Source organism: Galleria mellonella, unplaced genomic scaffold (genome assembly GCF_026898425.1).
Source record: "Galleria mellonella isolate WM207_F2 unplaced genomic scaffold, CSIRO_AGI_GalMel_v1 utg33, whole genome shotgun sequence".
NCBI classification, from domain to species: Eukaryota; Metazoa; Arthropoda; class Insecta; order Lepidoptera; family Pyralidae; genus Galleria; species Galleria mellonella.
This window is the reverse complement of record NW_026442079.1, coordinates 7,572,503-7,586,854: the sequence shown is the minus strand read 5'-3', so window position 1 is coordinate 7,586,854 and position 14,352 is coordinate 7,572,503. Positions and strand designations below refer to the sequence as shown.

At 31.7% G+C, this 14,352-nt stretch overlaps 1 protein-coding gene across 1 annotated transcript in view; it reads left to right on the top strand.

The window, feature by feature from the left end:
- Window positions 1-7,616, top strand: part of LOC113518178 (intraflagellar transport protein 122 homolog) — a 28,161-nt gene extending 20,545 nt beyond the window's left edge. Inside the window, exons 16-23 of the mRNA XM_052896643.1 lie at window positions 79-224; window positions 610-763; window positions 1,205-1,393; window positions 1,603-1,711; window positions 2,522-2,690; window positions 3,608-3,789; window positions 4,630-4,785; window positions 5,364-7,616. Of these exons, the coding sequence (XP_052752603.1) occupies window positions 79-224; window positions 610-763; window positions 1,205-1,393; window positions 1,603-1,711; window positions 2,522-2,690; window positions 3,608-3,789; window positions 4,630-4,785; window positions 5,364-5,537 (1,279 nt within the window). The 3' untranslated portion in view covers window positions 5,538-7,616. The remainder of the gene's footprint in view (window positions 1-78; window positions 225-609; window positions 764-1,204; window positions 1,394-1,602; window positions 1,712-2,521; window positions 2,691-3,607; window positions 3,790-4,629; window positions 4,786-5,363) is intronic.
- The last annotated feature ends 6,736 nt before the right edge of the window (window positions 7,617-14,352 follow it).

Sequence of the window (14,352 nt, the reverse complement as noted above, 5' to 3'; positions counted from 1 at the left end):
ATAAATTGACTACCTAGTGGACAACCACAGACAGTGTCTCATCCCTCTTTCTCTCTCTTCACTATTATTATTTTCCAGAAAAGTAGCGCAACTGGCAGTGTCGGCGGGTGAGTGGTCGCGAGCTTTCACGCTGGCTCGTGAACACGCTGAATGTAGGCGGGATGTGTACTTGCCTTATGCACACCGTATGGCACAAGAGAATAAATTCGTCGACGCGCAAAAAGGTAAAGCGTAATACATTTATACATTTGGCAATACTAGAGATAGGCAACTTAAAGAGGATTAAATTAAAGGACTTTATTATAATAAACTCCATTAATTTAACAAGATTGTATTGTGATAATTTTTGGCAATGGGCTTTCTTATCAAATTAGACTTCAATAAATGAGGTGCATAAATCTTTGTATCTCTTATATAATTAAAAAAGTAATAGATAGCAATATATAATGACAATCAATCGGGAGGCCATTAAAGAAATATTGTTGTACAATCATAGTTTATAAGAAACTAGATAGCAATACTCGCATTTCGTGACCATTTCTTGGTCAAAATGATTAGACTGGTGTGAAATTATAAAATTATCAATTTATAAATATAATATTCTTACAGCTTACCATATGGCGGGTGAGACGGGTACGGCGATGCGTGTGTTCACAATATTGGTGGGGAACGCTGTCGCCGAGGAGAGGTTCAGCGATGCTGGATACTTGCACCATCTACTAGCAATGCAGTGCTTAGACACAGCGGCAAATTCTAATAATAAGTTAGTTTCATATATTTAGGTACACAAAATACTTACGCTACTTTGGTGATTTGTAATAAAATCCAAAACAATTTATATTTATTATTCAAGTAAATATTATTGAAGATTTTCTAAGAGCTTTGAATGAGACCCACTTAATAGCATTGAGTTAGTTGCAATAGTTTTGAATCCACTTTAGAATAAGAGAAAATGTAGAAAGGTGCCAAAGCAAGTTATCATCGTTAAAAATTATTAGGTAAATTATAATGTATTGACTTATTATTAGCCTAGAACTATTAAAGTTTCTTGAGAAAAGTCCATAGTATAGACAATGGGTTGTATTTTAACTAAGTTATAATTTATAAACTGACAAGCTTTGTAATTAGAAAACTCTTAGATTATAATCAGCAAAAATACCAATTTTTGTTTCCTTCATTTGTTTATGATAATATTATGTAATAGGGAGAAAGAGAACAGTTTACGTCAGTACGCGCATAACGAACGCCTGGCCCGCATATACAACGCATACGACGCAGTACATAGATGCGTGCACGAGCCGTTCTCACTCAGTCAGCCCGACTCGCTCCTGAATGCGGCGCGGTATGTCCTGGCAATGCTGGATGGTGAACCGCCCCCTGGAGTTGCAAAATTGTATCCTTTTATATTTTAATATTTATATGTTTACTAGCTGACCTGGAAAACGTTGTTTTACCATATACATTATTTGTAAGACATATTTTTTTAGTTCAATAAAAAAAAAATAGTTAACACTATAAGTGTGTGGTGATGTAATTATAATAGAAAGAGGAATGAAAAGTTGTATATGTTTACCGGATATTATCCTTAATTTTATAATCCAGTTGCTTATATCTTTGTTTAGCAAAGCAAGCCAAGGCACTAAATGCCAATGCGTTAGCTCGACAAATGCTAGATAAACTTCTGGGGCTTTTGGTGCCACAGAAATTCCAGGTAAGATAATAATAATGTTATCATAACAATTTTTGAAAATAAGCATTAATTAGGTGAACTAAAAGTAAAATTATATTAAATTTTTTCTGACCCAACAGATATAATTTGAAGTTTTGCTTAGGTATTAAGTATTTACTAATTTATAAAACTGGATTTTATAAAATTTATTGTAAAAATCTGGTAATAGTACATTACTGCAGCGGCCAGCAACTGAGGCATTGATGGACGAACGTACAAATGTGGGCCGAGGTGTAACCGAGGCACACATACGTGAGTCCATCAATGCCTAGTTGTCGCCAAGGCTTGTAAAGTACTTTTCTCAAACAATGCGCGGAAATCAAAAACACAATTTTACTTTTTAAATTCAATGACGAATAACGAACAATAATAATTTTTCACGCGCCATAATGTTCCTTTGTTTTTTTTTTTTTCAATAAACAGCTTTCTATTTGCAAGCCAGTTCGAAATTTAAATAAAACCTTATATTAGTTACCTCCTTGGTAGCCATGTTTCGAAGTAAATGGTCATTCCATTTTTAAATTACAGGACAGATATGAGTTTACATAGTAATTTATCTGGCCGCAAAACACGACAGATGTGGATTTTCATACAACTTTTGCCGGTCGCTGCCGGCATGTATCTGGACAGTACGGCAATTTTGATTTATCTCGAAGAAGATTGTCAAAATAATGCTTACATTTCCAAGCATGTTTGAGAAAAAGCTATTTAGTTTCATAAATATTAATACTATTACTGGATTTCACTTTATTATATTTGTTAATTTATACTTTGCTTATCTATGGTCGTTAGGAGAGTGTGGAGCTATTGATTCTGAAGACTCGTGCATCTGGTGGCGGCGAGGGTCGTGATGAAGAGGTGGCTCCGTTATGCTGGCGTTGTAGGCGCCACGTGCCACCGCTTTGCGCTACCCACTGTCCGCACTGCAAGCATGTCCTAGCGCATTCACTTGCGACACACGGTAATAAATTTTATGATAAATAGACTTAATTCAAATTAAATATTTTTTTTATTTTTATATATGTATTTAAGTAGATATATGTATGTATATTGAATAGAAAGTAGGGATATACATTTATATTATTGCATATATTTCATCTCTATATGTATTTAAAATAACAAAATTTTCGTCGTGCCTCTGATAAAACTGTTTATAACTACTCCTTTCCATCCAAAGGTTGCCTGCAAGAGATTGCTTTTAGCAATAAGGCCGTCCATTGTTTTCTCAGTGTGAACGTTTTTTGTAATTGTTTGTATCTATTTATAATATGTTTACTATTGTAATCTTTTGGAGGCAAAAATAAAAAGTATCTATCTACAAATAACTTGGAGTGATTTTCATCGAGCTTGTTAATCTTTTAGTTTTGTTTTATCTGTTGGTTTCTTATGAGACAACATACATTCATATAGTTATATAAATATACAACAATAATACACTTCATCATCATTGCAACCATTATTCGTCTACTGCTGGACGTAAGCCTAATAATACACTTATATTTATTTGACTTTGTACAAAAGTCGATTGCTTGGGTACCTCTATCCCATTCGTGTTTCAACCGTGAAGCAGTTGTGTTTGCATGGCTGTGTTTTGGTTTGAAGGGTGGGATATGGCGTGAATTTACTGGGTACAGAGGAATAACATCTAAGTCCTCAGGAATGGCAACGCATGGGGAGTATCATGGGCGAAATAGTATGCTCTGTTATGTTCATGGTACTGCTCATGTCTATAGGTAACGGTTACCACTTTCCATCAGGTGGGCCGTCAGCTTATTTGCCATTCTAAGTTAAATAAAAAAAAATTACAATTATTATCTATTAGCCAGTATAGTCAAGCTTTTGTCCTTTATTTTCATGTATTGTCACCTTTATTTACAGAAGTCTTACCTTTAGTACAATTCATGCCGTCGGAAGGGATCTCAGAGGATGAAGCGTTAGAGTTGATAGAACGGACTCCTCTCCCAGATACAAATAACAAAGAGGATACGGGCGGTGCCGAGGTGCTCAGGATAGATCACGTCGATGACTCTGGTGATCCGTTTCTAGACAAAGTTGATGAGGTTTGTTCTTTATTTATGTAATAAATTAATGTATACTATATTGTATTTGTATATTAGATATATAGAGATATTGTATTGTTTTATGTATGTTATCTCATAACTCCATCAGATCTAAATCGATTTGGAATTTTTTTTTATCTGCAAGGGATTTTATTTAATACGTCATAATAAAATGATAACCCCGCTTTCGTTAACGTTACACGTTGGCGAAGCACCAGTGAGAGATGATAGGTGACGATGAAAGTAGGTCAGTTAGCCCATCGTGACGAATTCGACTAGAAATAACCAAGATGGTTTTCAGGGGAAACTGCGTGGAGGTCGACCTGATAGAGTGTATTGCTAGCAATGTGTTCATTAGACCTCATTACTAACAATCCCTTCCCCCCCCCCTGTCTGCAAGGGATATACTTGCAGATTAGTTCTATTGAAATTTTATCTAATACAGTTTAATAGTTTAGTTTTAAATAAAAATAACTGGTTTTGTGACAATTGAAGTCGGTTTTTTTTGTAGGACACAACTATTTTTTTTATGGATGATAATGAAATGGCAACCCCGCCTGCGTTAACGGTATACGCTGGCGGGGCATCAGTGAAGGATAATAGGTGAGAATGAAAAGGCAGGTCAGTTAGCCCACTGTGATGAATACGCCTGAAATTCAAAGCCTGGTTTTCGCGAGTGACTACGTGGTCGACCTGACAGGGTACATTGCTAGCAATGGGACTGGTAGTCCGCATCACTAACAATACCTTTCCTCCCCCACAATCATTAATTATACCTATTATATTAACGACCTTGTGGTGTAGTGATTTAACAAATTGCCTTACGTATTTTATTGTTAGGACGATGAAAGCGGTGTCGTGTGGTGCAGCCGCCAAGCGCTGTTGCAGCTAAACCCGGTCAGCGTAGTGGTGGTTAAACGACCGTTGCTGCCCACTCTTTACTATCGCAACATGCTGCCAGAACTACCCGCCATCGCTTGTTCCCACTGCCAAAATGTGTGTATTATTTATAGCTTGTTTATATTTTCTTAGGTAAGAAGTGTCGATGCGTAGTCATAAGTACTTTCAATATTATATTCCACTATTCAGATTGATTCACAAACTTACGGAACTTATCACTAAGAAATTAAATAAAAAAATGCTAGTATTTTGATATAAAATATCGACAACACTAATACCAGCATTTTTATTTATTTAATTTCTTATTTTTCTTTGTATGGTATTTCTATAATTGTCTATATTGCAAGTCTGACAACGTCTTTAAAATTCAAACATTTTCAGTATTAATTTAAAAGCTCTCTATATTTAATTATATTTATAGAGTATGGTATTTGTAATACCCAATTATTATACCTTGGAAGTAAAATAAGGATTAATTTGCCAAATTTTTTAGTCATATATGCAACGTACACAATTTAGAAATATTTAAAAAGATGCCATGGTTTTTGAAAATTGACAGTTACCACTGATTTTGTCAGATTAGCTTGGACACTCTTAAAATGTGAAATAAGAATAAATAATCATTGTAAAAATCAATACTAAATTAAATAAGTTAATATGAATTCTGTTTACAGCTGTTTTACGCGGAGGACTATGAGATACAACTGGTAACGAAAGGCCATTGTCCGTTCTGTCGCCACACTGCCGAAGAGGTGCGCTCGGAAGATGAGGCCGGTGATGACTCGCTATTCAACGGTTCAGCTTCCACACCCGGTAGCCCCAGCAATGGACATGGCTCGTGGCGTTAATATTACAATTGCCCCTGTCACATATCGATTTAAGTGAATTTTAAAATACACTTGTTTAAAATAGGTAATAATATGTAAGGATAGAGACCTTTGACACTCAGTAATATCTGTTTTGTAGGAGACCTGGTATGAAAGTAGTCACAATAGGTAAAATAAATAATTTCATAATTCTGATATTACTAGATGCAATCTAGTCCCAAACTAAAAGAGCTACGGTACGTGACATTTTATGGATAAAATAAATAAATAAAAATAATGTCTGTTTAATTAAAATTGTTCACAAGGAATTTTAAATTTGCCTAGTAATGATTATATTTGGATTCGGTTTGTTATTCTATAGTGACAAGATTCATCAAGTAATATCGTACGATATTGTCGAAGTCGAAAATATATCAATCTCTTTAACAATGTTTATTTGATATTTAACAATATAAGAAAATAATAAAAGTTATAATAATAAATAATACGTACAATAAATATGTAAATACTGTGTAAGAGATATTTAGCTTCTCTTGGTAGACGCCAAGTGAATGAGATGGATTAAAAGTCTTATATGTACATATTTATAAAAAAAATATCGTTTTATATATATTACAGATAAATATGAATATTTCGTTGGACATTTTGTAATCGAGACAGAGATTTTACTTAGTGAGTTTTTGACATTTGTATATATAAATTCTCCACATTTTCATAACTTTTACAATTATAAATTTAGCATTATAAAATGTTTTAGGAAATCTGAACTGACCAATTAAATATTTATCGTTCCTCATCGCAAAATAGATAATCATCATAAATGAAATCTTAACAGAGTAGAGGTTGTTTCTAAGTAGTTTTTTAGTATTCGCCAATTTTGTTCACGTTACGGAATTTAGAATTTATCGCGTATCGATAAATAATTCTATTTATAAAATATTAAATTAATTTAGGTTGTAATATTATTAAACGGATAAGTTAAAAGCTGTTATGATGTTAATACTAATGATTGCGGTGATGGTGGTGTGAATATTACACATAAACACATTTTATTACAAATATGCATGTATATTTTATAAAATAAAACACATATAATACAAAACAGAATTTGAAGTATAGTAGAAGTGTGTTTGTGAATAATTCTAATGTCATCATCATACAAAGCTGTTCACTTAATAATAATAGTAAATAGGAAACTAGTTGTTGTTACACGAAACTTTGTCCGTCCGTAGTTTATAACGAAACTTTGTCCGTCCTGTAGTTTATATTAATAATAAAGGATAATGTAAGATATATAAACTTATAGGTTATACATATTCAGTAGTGAACTTTTTTATATGTCGATTTGTAACACCTATCACCATTCTGTTCGACATAAATTTTTCTACAAACGAATTAAATACATCTATAAATGTAATGTAAAAAAATGATATGTCAACTGACACGTACTGGTGGAATGATATCTCTTTAACTCGCCTATAGAGTGATTTATGATTTTACCACTTTATAGGATCAAAACAAATTATATTTTTATTATAATAGATGGTTAATTAAATAACATTTTCATCGGTGTGATTTAATATTGGTGTTATAATAGGATCATTATTTAGTTTAGCTTTAAGTTTGTCTATTATATGATATGCCGTGGCACATTGAACCCACCACTGCTGGCCTTCGGTCAAAAAACAATCCCACTGAGAGATAAAACTGCACAAAGCAGTATTTGTAGCGAGATACATAATATATAATTTAAGTTAAATTCGACCCATAGTAATTAGTTTATAAATTATTATATTGCACAGTGTACGTTATAGTAGATATGTAGTGTTTAAATTTGTTAAATTGTATCAAAACGAATGCATTTTGTTGATTATAAAAAAACATCATTTAAATTGTTTGTACTTTGTTCCACTGTCTTAATTAATTTTTAAATTTTAATGTACAATATATATATATATATTTGCCGACACTAGTAGTACTTAAATTTTATGTTTTAAGAGATAATGGATAAGAAATTGATCTCTGGAAAAAATGTAGTATTATATTATTAACACTGTAACAGATGTGATAAAACCACCGTCCATTGAAAATAAAATAAACAAAAACCTGAATAGCGTATCATTAATACGAATCCTTTTCATTTAAATCTTACTGTACCTACAACAATGTTGCTTCAGAATTGATAATTACTTCGAGACGAGACATTGTATTAAAAGGTCTCGTAAAGTTGGTACGCCCTCTGTATTGCCGAAGTCATTTTATCCGATTTAATTAACTCAAACAAGTTGACTGTTATTACCAGTCTTTGCAGTAATCGATAAACTATCCGTACTATATATCTACATAATTATACTTTTTTTAATACAACTTAGAATGGCGAATAAGCTAACATCCCACCTGATGGAAAGTAGTGACCGTCGCCCATAGGCATGAGCAGTACCATGGACATAACAGTATACAGTGTTGCTCTTGATATCCTTCATGCATTGCTGTTCCTGAAGATAAGGTGCTATACATCTGTATACAGTAATAATATTCCCATATAGCAACCGAAACGCAGTCATGCAAACAATTGCTCACGGCACCACCAATGGGACAGAGGTATCCAAGCAGAAGATTTTGTATAAAGTCTGCCTCGGGTATAACGTTCTATAAATGGCAAAAATTTTGTCAACAACAATTATTAATAAATATTATTACTACTATTACTGACCCTAAGCACTAATGTCTTGTCTTCGTTTCAAATAATTATCTTGTTTGGGGAGATAATGAACAAGTACACGTATAGCTGCTTCAGCTTGGCGGCAAAAATGATGAAAGATGTGCCGATACAGTCAATTTTGTACAGTTTCTCTAGTAAATTACAATTGTGTAGGTAAAAAAACACGAACAGATGGGTATAGGCTACAGTAACTGCTTATCATCAGGTGGGCCGAACCTAAGGTCTAACTTTGAATCTGGCGTATATTTTATCTTGATAAGTCAAGAAGTGATCTAATTAATTGGTTTTGCTACTTTTGAAATCATGCGTACGAAACAGCGGAAAAATAGCTAGTGCTTAATAGTCCTACTAATATAAATGTGGCAGTTTGTAAATATGTTTTCATATTAAAACGACCGAACAGATTTGAATAAAATTTGGTACATGGATAGGTTATATTCTAACTTACAGAATATTTTTGTATGAGATATAAAATATAGGTATTTATCCAAAGTATAATAGTTATATTAAGGATGCTTTTAGAAATACTACACAAACTGACATCTCGTAGCTTGATGTAACTGAAACAAGATACCTATCAAACCAGTAAATATTTAATCTAACTAATCTCTAGTAGGTAGTAAACGAAGTTGATTAGAATGATTCTCGAAGGTGCTTTATGTGTGGAATTTAATTTTGAGCTTCAGTTAAGTCTAACTGAAGTTGAGTTAATCAATTAAGTATTTTCAGTTAAAATAACATTAAAATATTAATTTGACATATTTAGATTTATCATAAATTAGGTTTTATTATAAGTACTATCTATAGGTGATTCGGTGTGGCAGGTGATTCATCCCACTGTTCAGTTTTGGCGAATCAGAGGCGGGCAGGTGCGCCGGCGCAGGTGTCGCCGCGATCTCAGCCGATATCGATACACAGCGTGTTGTCGATTGGAGAAATAATCGTTGTATTAAGCTTATAATAATAAATAATAATGTTATATTATTTTTATTTTTAAAACTCATGTTCATTTTTTTAAAAGCGCCGTATGACGTCTGGTCAATTGTTGGAAACGACAAACACAGTAAGTTCTTAAAATTCCCCTTGTGCATAATAAATAATAATGTAAATATTATATGCTATAATAGAATATGTATTTGTTTATAATGCATAATATAAATTATAACACTTGAAGGTATTTATCTTTACATTATTACAATTTCATGTGTATTCTTACTTCGTTTTTGATCGACTGCAAAAAGGAGGCTCTCAATTCGTTTGTATTCATTTGTATTATTTGTATTATTTAGATATTTTTTTATAAACATCACAAGATATACTGTAACGTCTATGCATAAGAGGTATCCTTATGGTTCTTTTAATTCCTGTTCCTGTTTTTATATGTTTCATGTAAACTTAATTGCCAAAGTAATTAAGTTGTGGTGAACCGTGAAAATCTCGCTAAAATTTGTTCCATAACTTTTGTGTAATAAATCTTAGGTAAATGGCCGGACAAATATCATAACATTTTTTTTTACTGTGAGATATATTGACATCTTTTTGTTTGATTGAAAGTCCATATAAGATAGGTATTTGAAGAAATTAACGAATCTTATCTACGAATTACCTACAAGACTAATATACTTACTATAATTCTATATATTTTTTGTATATTTATTGTAGCTGAGATGCGGATGTTGAGATGGATGTGCGGAGTGACAAGAATGGGCAAAATTAAGAATGATTATATCAGAGGAAGTATGAAAGTAGCGCCAGTGATAGAAAAGTTAAGAAGTAACCGTTTATCCTGGTATGGGTACGTGATGCGCAGGAATGAGGAGCATATTTTAAAAAAAGTATTAAGAATGAAAGTAGATGGCTATAAGAGGAGAGGAAGACCTAAAAAGACATGGATGGATTGTGTGAGGGACGATATGGCCAGAATGGGAGTGAATGCGGAAATGACTGGGAATAGAAAAGAATGGAAGAGGAAAACATATTACGCCGACCCCAAATGATAGTTGGGATAGGGTAGGAAGATGATGAAGTCTATATTTTTTATAATAATTTATTAATATTCATGCTTTTAAAGTACCAAAAAGATGTGCCTACCACTTATTACCACATGAGCTTGATAAGGAGGTAAGATGATTGACCGTAATAAAGTCCAGTCCCATTGCTAGCAGTCTATCCTGTCTGGTCGACTTCCACGCGGTAACTGACCTCACTTCATTTTATAGCTCACTGCTACTTTTCCAATATATAACAATAGTGCAGGTGGGGTTACTATTACATTTTGATCCCGTAAAAAATAGGCTTAGTTTAAAATCTTTTCCAGATTTCCTTTTACCGGTAATCTGGGAATGAACAAAATTCGACATATTGTTGTCTTATTCCATCGTTACGCAATATTTACCTGTTTAAAATATAACATCCTGTGAGTAGTGGCCGGCCCGTGCGCTACTTTGTATAATAAGCATGCGAGATAGCTGGCTGCCTTGCCTTGGCTTGGGACAGATGTGCACGACATATGCGCTCTTGCCGCCTCACTATAGACACAAAATAAAACTATAATTTAATATCACTAGATCAATTGAAGTGGTTGTTTGTGGCACAATATGATTTTTTTGTTTCGTATACAGATAAATAGAAATGCTTATAAACATATTTTATTAATATTGGGAAAAACAAATAGATACTATTTACATGATATTTTACATTAATGTAATTTAAGGAAATAAATACCCTTGTTCTTATTCACAGAGCCATCTAGTCCCACACCTAGCAGAGAATGATGATGATGAGAAATAGACAAGTAATAGAAATAAGTACTGAATTTTTTTATTGTAAATATATAGGTTAGTACATACATATTTTATATATATATATATATATATATATATATATATATATATATATATATATATATATATATATATATATATAACATTCCAATATCAGCTAATACAAATATGGGGGCTCACTAATACAAAATATTTATATTGTACGGAAATTGAACCTAAAAATATGTACCCATATAAACTGCTTACATATTTTGTACATGTATATTAATCAAAGTAGCTGCCACTTCCAATGTTTCTAAAAACGAATACATATTTTAAGTCTATTCTCAGATATCAATCAATATGAATTATTACGCTTTGTTTACTTCGTTCATTCAAATAAAGATGTAAGAACGTTGTATCATTTTATTTTACATCTTAACTTTACATTATATATATATTTCTTACTTATGTGTACTAGCTAGCTAACTAGCTATATTCCAAGGCTTCGTAAATGTTAAGTTTGGATATATCAAACGAATAGGCTGTAGCTTACTCAAGTATTTTATTAAAATGACATGTGTTCATCGTTTAAGCGTGATTGCGTAACATACATACATTAAAAAATCTTTACAAATTTTTACATTTACAATATTAACTGTTTCTGACTGTATATAAAGTATTTATTTATTTATTAAACTTTAATATACTTAGATAGTGTAAAAGGCGGACTTAACACCATATGTCGTTTTCTACCAGGCGACCATAGACAAAATAACAGAATATATAATTGACGGTGCGACGTGATGAGCAAATAAATAGAAATACAAAAACAATAAAAAATTAAAATAGTTATTTAAAAATAAAAATATTTAAAAATCATTATATGTATTGATTTAGTAGGTATATAAGTACTAATGTATAAAATTTTTTCAAATTCCGTTTAGCCTTTTAAGCGTAATTAAGTAACAAACATCTTTACAATCTTTTAAATTTATAATATTAGTAGGATAAATATATATGCATTGTAATATTCCTGTTGAAACAAAAAAAACAAATGGCCTGTTTTGGCAAAACGTTTGTATTGAGATACCCCATCTTAAGATCTAGACTTAACTAGTGGATAGTGATTTAAGAGGACATAACAGGATAGTAGGATAGGTGGAGTTCTCTATAGTACCCTATATCCTTAATTACTATAGATTTGATTATTATTTCTATATAGAATAAGTACTCTCGTATGTATATATGTAGTAGCTATATACATGTACATACGAAAATATTTAATCTTATATCGACAGATTTCTTAAGACAGACTGATTAACTTACTGTGGTATGATACCTCTTACCATCATAGGCTTTTATCATCTAAATAACTTGTCATGATTAACATCTGTCACGATTACATTAACAATAAATTATCTACGTCTATTCTATGTTTTAATATTATATTGTTATTACAACACTTTCACCTATACGTTAATGGGAATTGTTGTATTATAAAGAAATATAGCCGTAGATGTTGGCATAAGAGTTAGGCTTTGAGTTTTTTTATGTATATGGAAGCAGATACCTACATATATACTACCATAGAATATACTGATGCCAGGATTTCCAAAGAGCGCAAAATGCACCACCTGGCATCTCCGTGCGACACCCATAAATAGGTTATAACATATATAAAGTATGTACATAATAAAGTATCTACATAGAACTATCATTGAGTTAATTACATACCTATTTCTCCAGAGTGTTAACTAATAATATATTACAATGCTATAACATTTTGAGTTTGAAATTGTACCTAGATATCTACACTCATTGGGGCGTATGATATCGAAATATACTCGTATAAAAGTTCCGTGTCACGATGTTTATTCACTCGCCAAAAGTGTTCAATCGATTTTAATGAAATATTGGAAATATCCTTTGTTTGCTGTAACTTAAAAGATAGGATAGTTTTTATATCAATAAGAAAAAAATGGACCCGGTAAATGGGCAAAACAACGTTTGCCAGCCAGCTAATATTCTTATCAGTTGTAATAAAAACATATTTGTATCGTAAGTACCTGCCTATGAACAAAGTAAGTATGTAAGCAGATATAAAACGCAGATACTGCCAAATTGCATAAAATTAAAACTGATGAGAAAATGGGGATCAAGTGCAAACGCATTAGTTGCGAACTGGTAGAGGTAGTAGAATAGATTTTGATTTGTAATTATTTATCAAACATTATTAAAGGTTTTAAGAAGAAGAAACTTATATTGAATTTGGTCAGGACAACGTCTGTTGATTCAGCTAGTAAAATATTTAATATACATATATATTTTATTAAGATCTAATTATTATTACTAATTTAACAGCTAAAAAGTACCTATTCATTCATATGTATGTATGCATATGCTATCAGTAAGTAAATTCATGCCTTACAAGCTGGTTATTAATTATAAAGTTATTATTAAAGGTAAGTATTATGAATGTTGTCTTGATACGTATAGGTAATATACTTTATAACCAAAAAAGTGTTGTTCAGGTCAGGTAAAAACAGCTTTCAGTTTTGCTTGGGGCTTGGGTTTAGGGTTCTCTGAAGAAACTTGTACACTCATACATTTATTTAGATTTGATACGATATTGACATATTTCGAATATTTATTTATAATATCTATAAATACCTAAATGTATTAATATTATATAAGCTTAAAAAAGGATTCGTTTATATAAAATGGCTCATAGATGAAATAATTGTTATTTAAAGTGTTATTATATTTATTAATATCTGATGCTACTAAGGACTAATTTTAATACTTACTGCTTACTTTAATATTGACATTTTATTGTAATTTTTCCTCACGTGGTTCGTTTTTTGATCATGCATATTTTTACTTTTAAAGTTTTAATTCGAATTGGTGAATTTTTTATCTTTCTTTAATCTCTGAATAAATACATCGTACTGTAATAATAAAATTTGTAACGGGACAAAAATAGATGCAATAACATTTTATTCAATTATAGAAGTAATTATTTATATAACATGTAGATAAGGAATAATGCCTGTGCTAAAAATATTTTTTAAAAATAAGATACAGGACCTGCTTTAAAAAATGATTAATATTTTTTTTTATTAATGTTGAAGAAACGTCAAAGGTAAAGGTAGGTACTTATTGGCTGTAACATATACGGACCCATTTTGATAGAAAAAGTTTTTTCTTGTCCGTCATATTCGTGGGCGATTGTGTCTTGCAGCTGTCTTTCTTAATAATGCGTCGAGCCCCAAAAGTGCAAGCGTGTGCACGCGGCACGTGCATACACTAATCTTACTGCTTCAAATTATAACGACAGCTGCCAACAGTT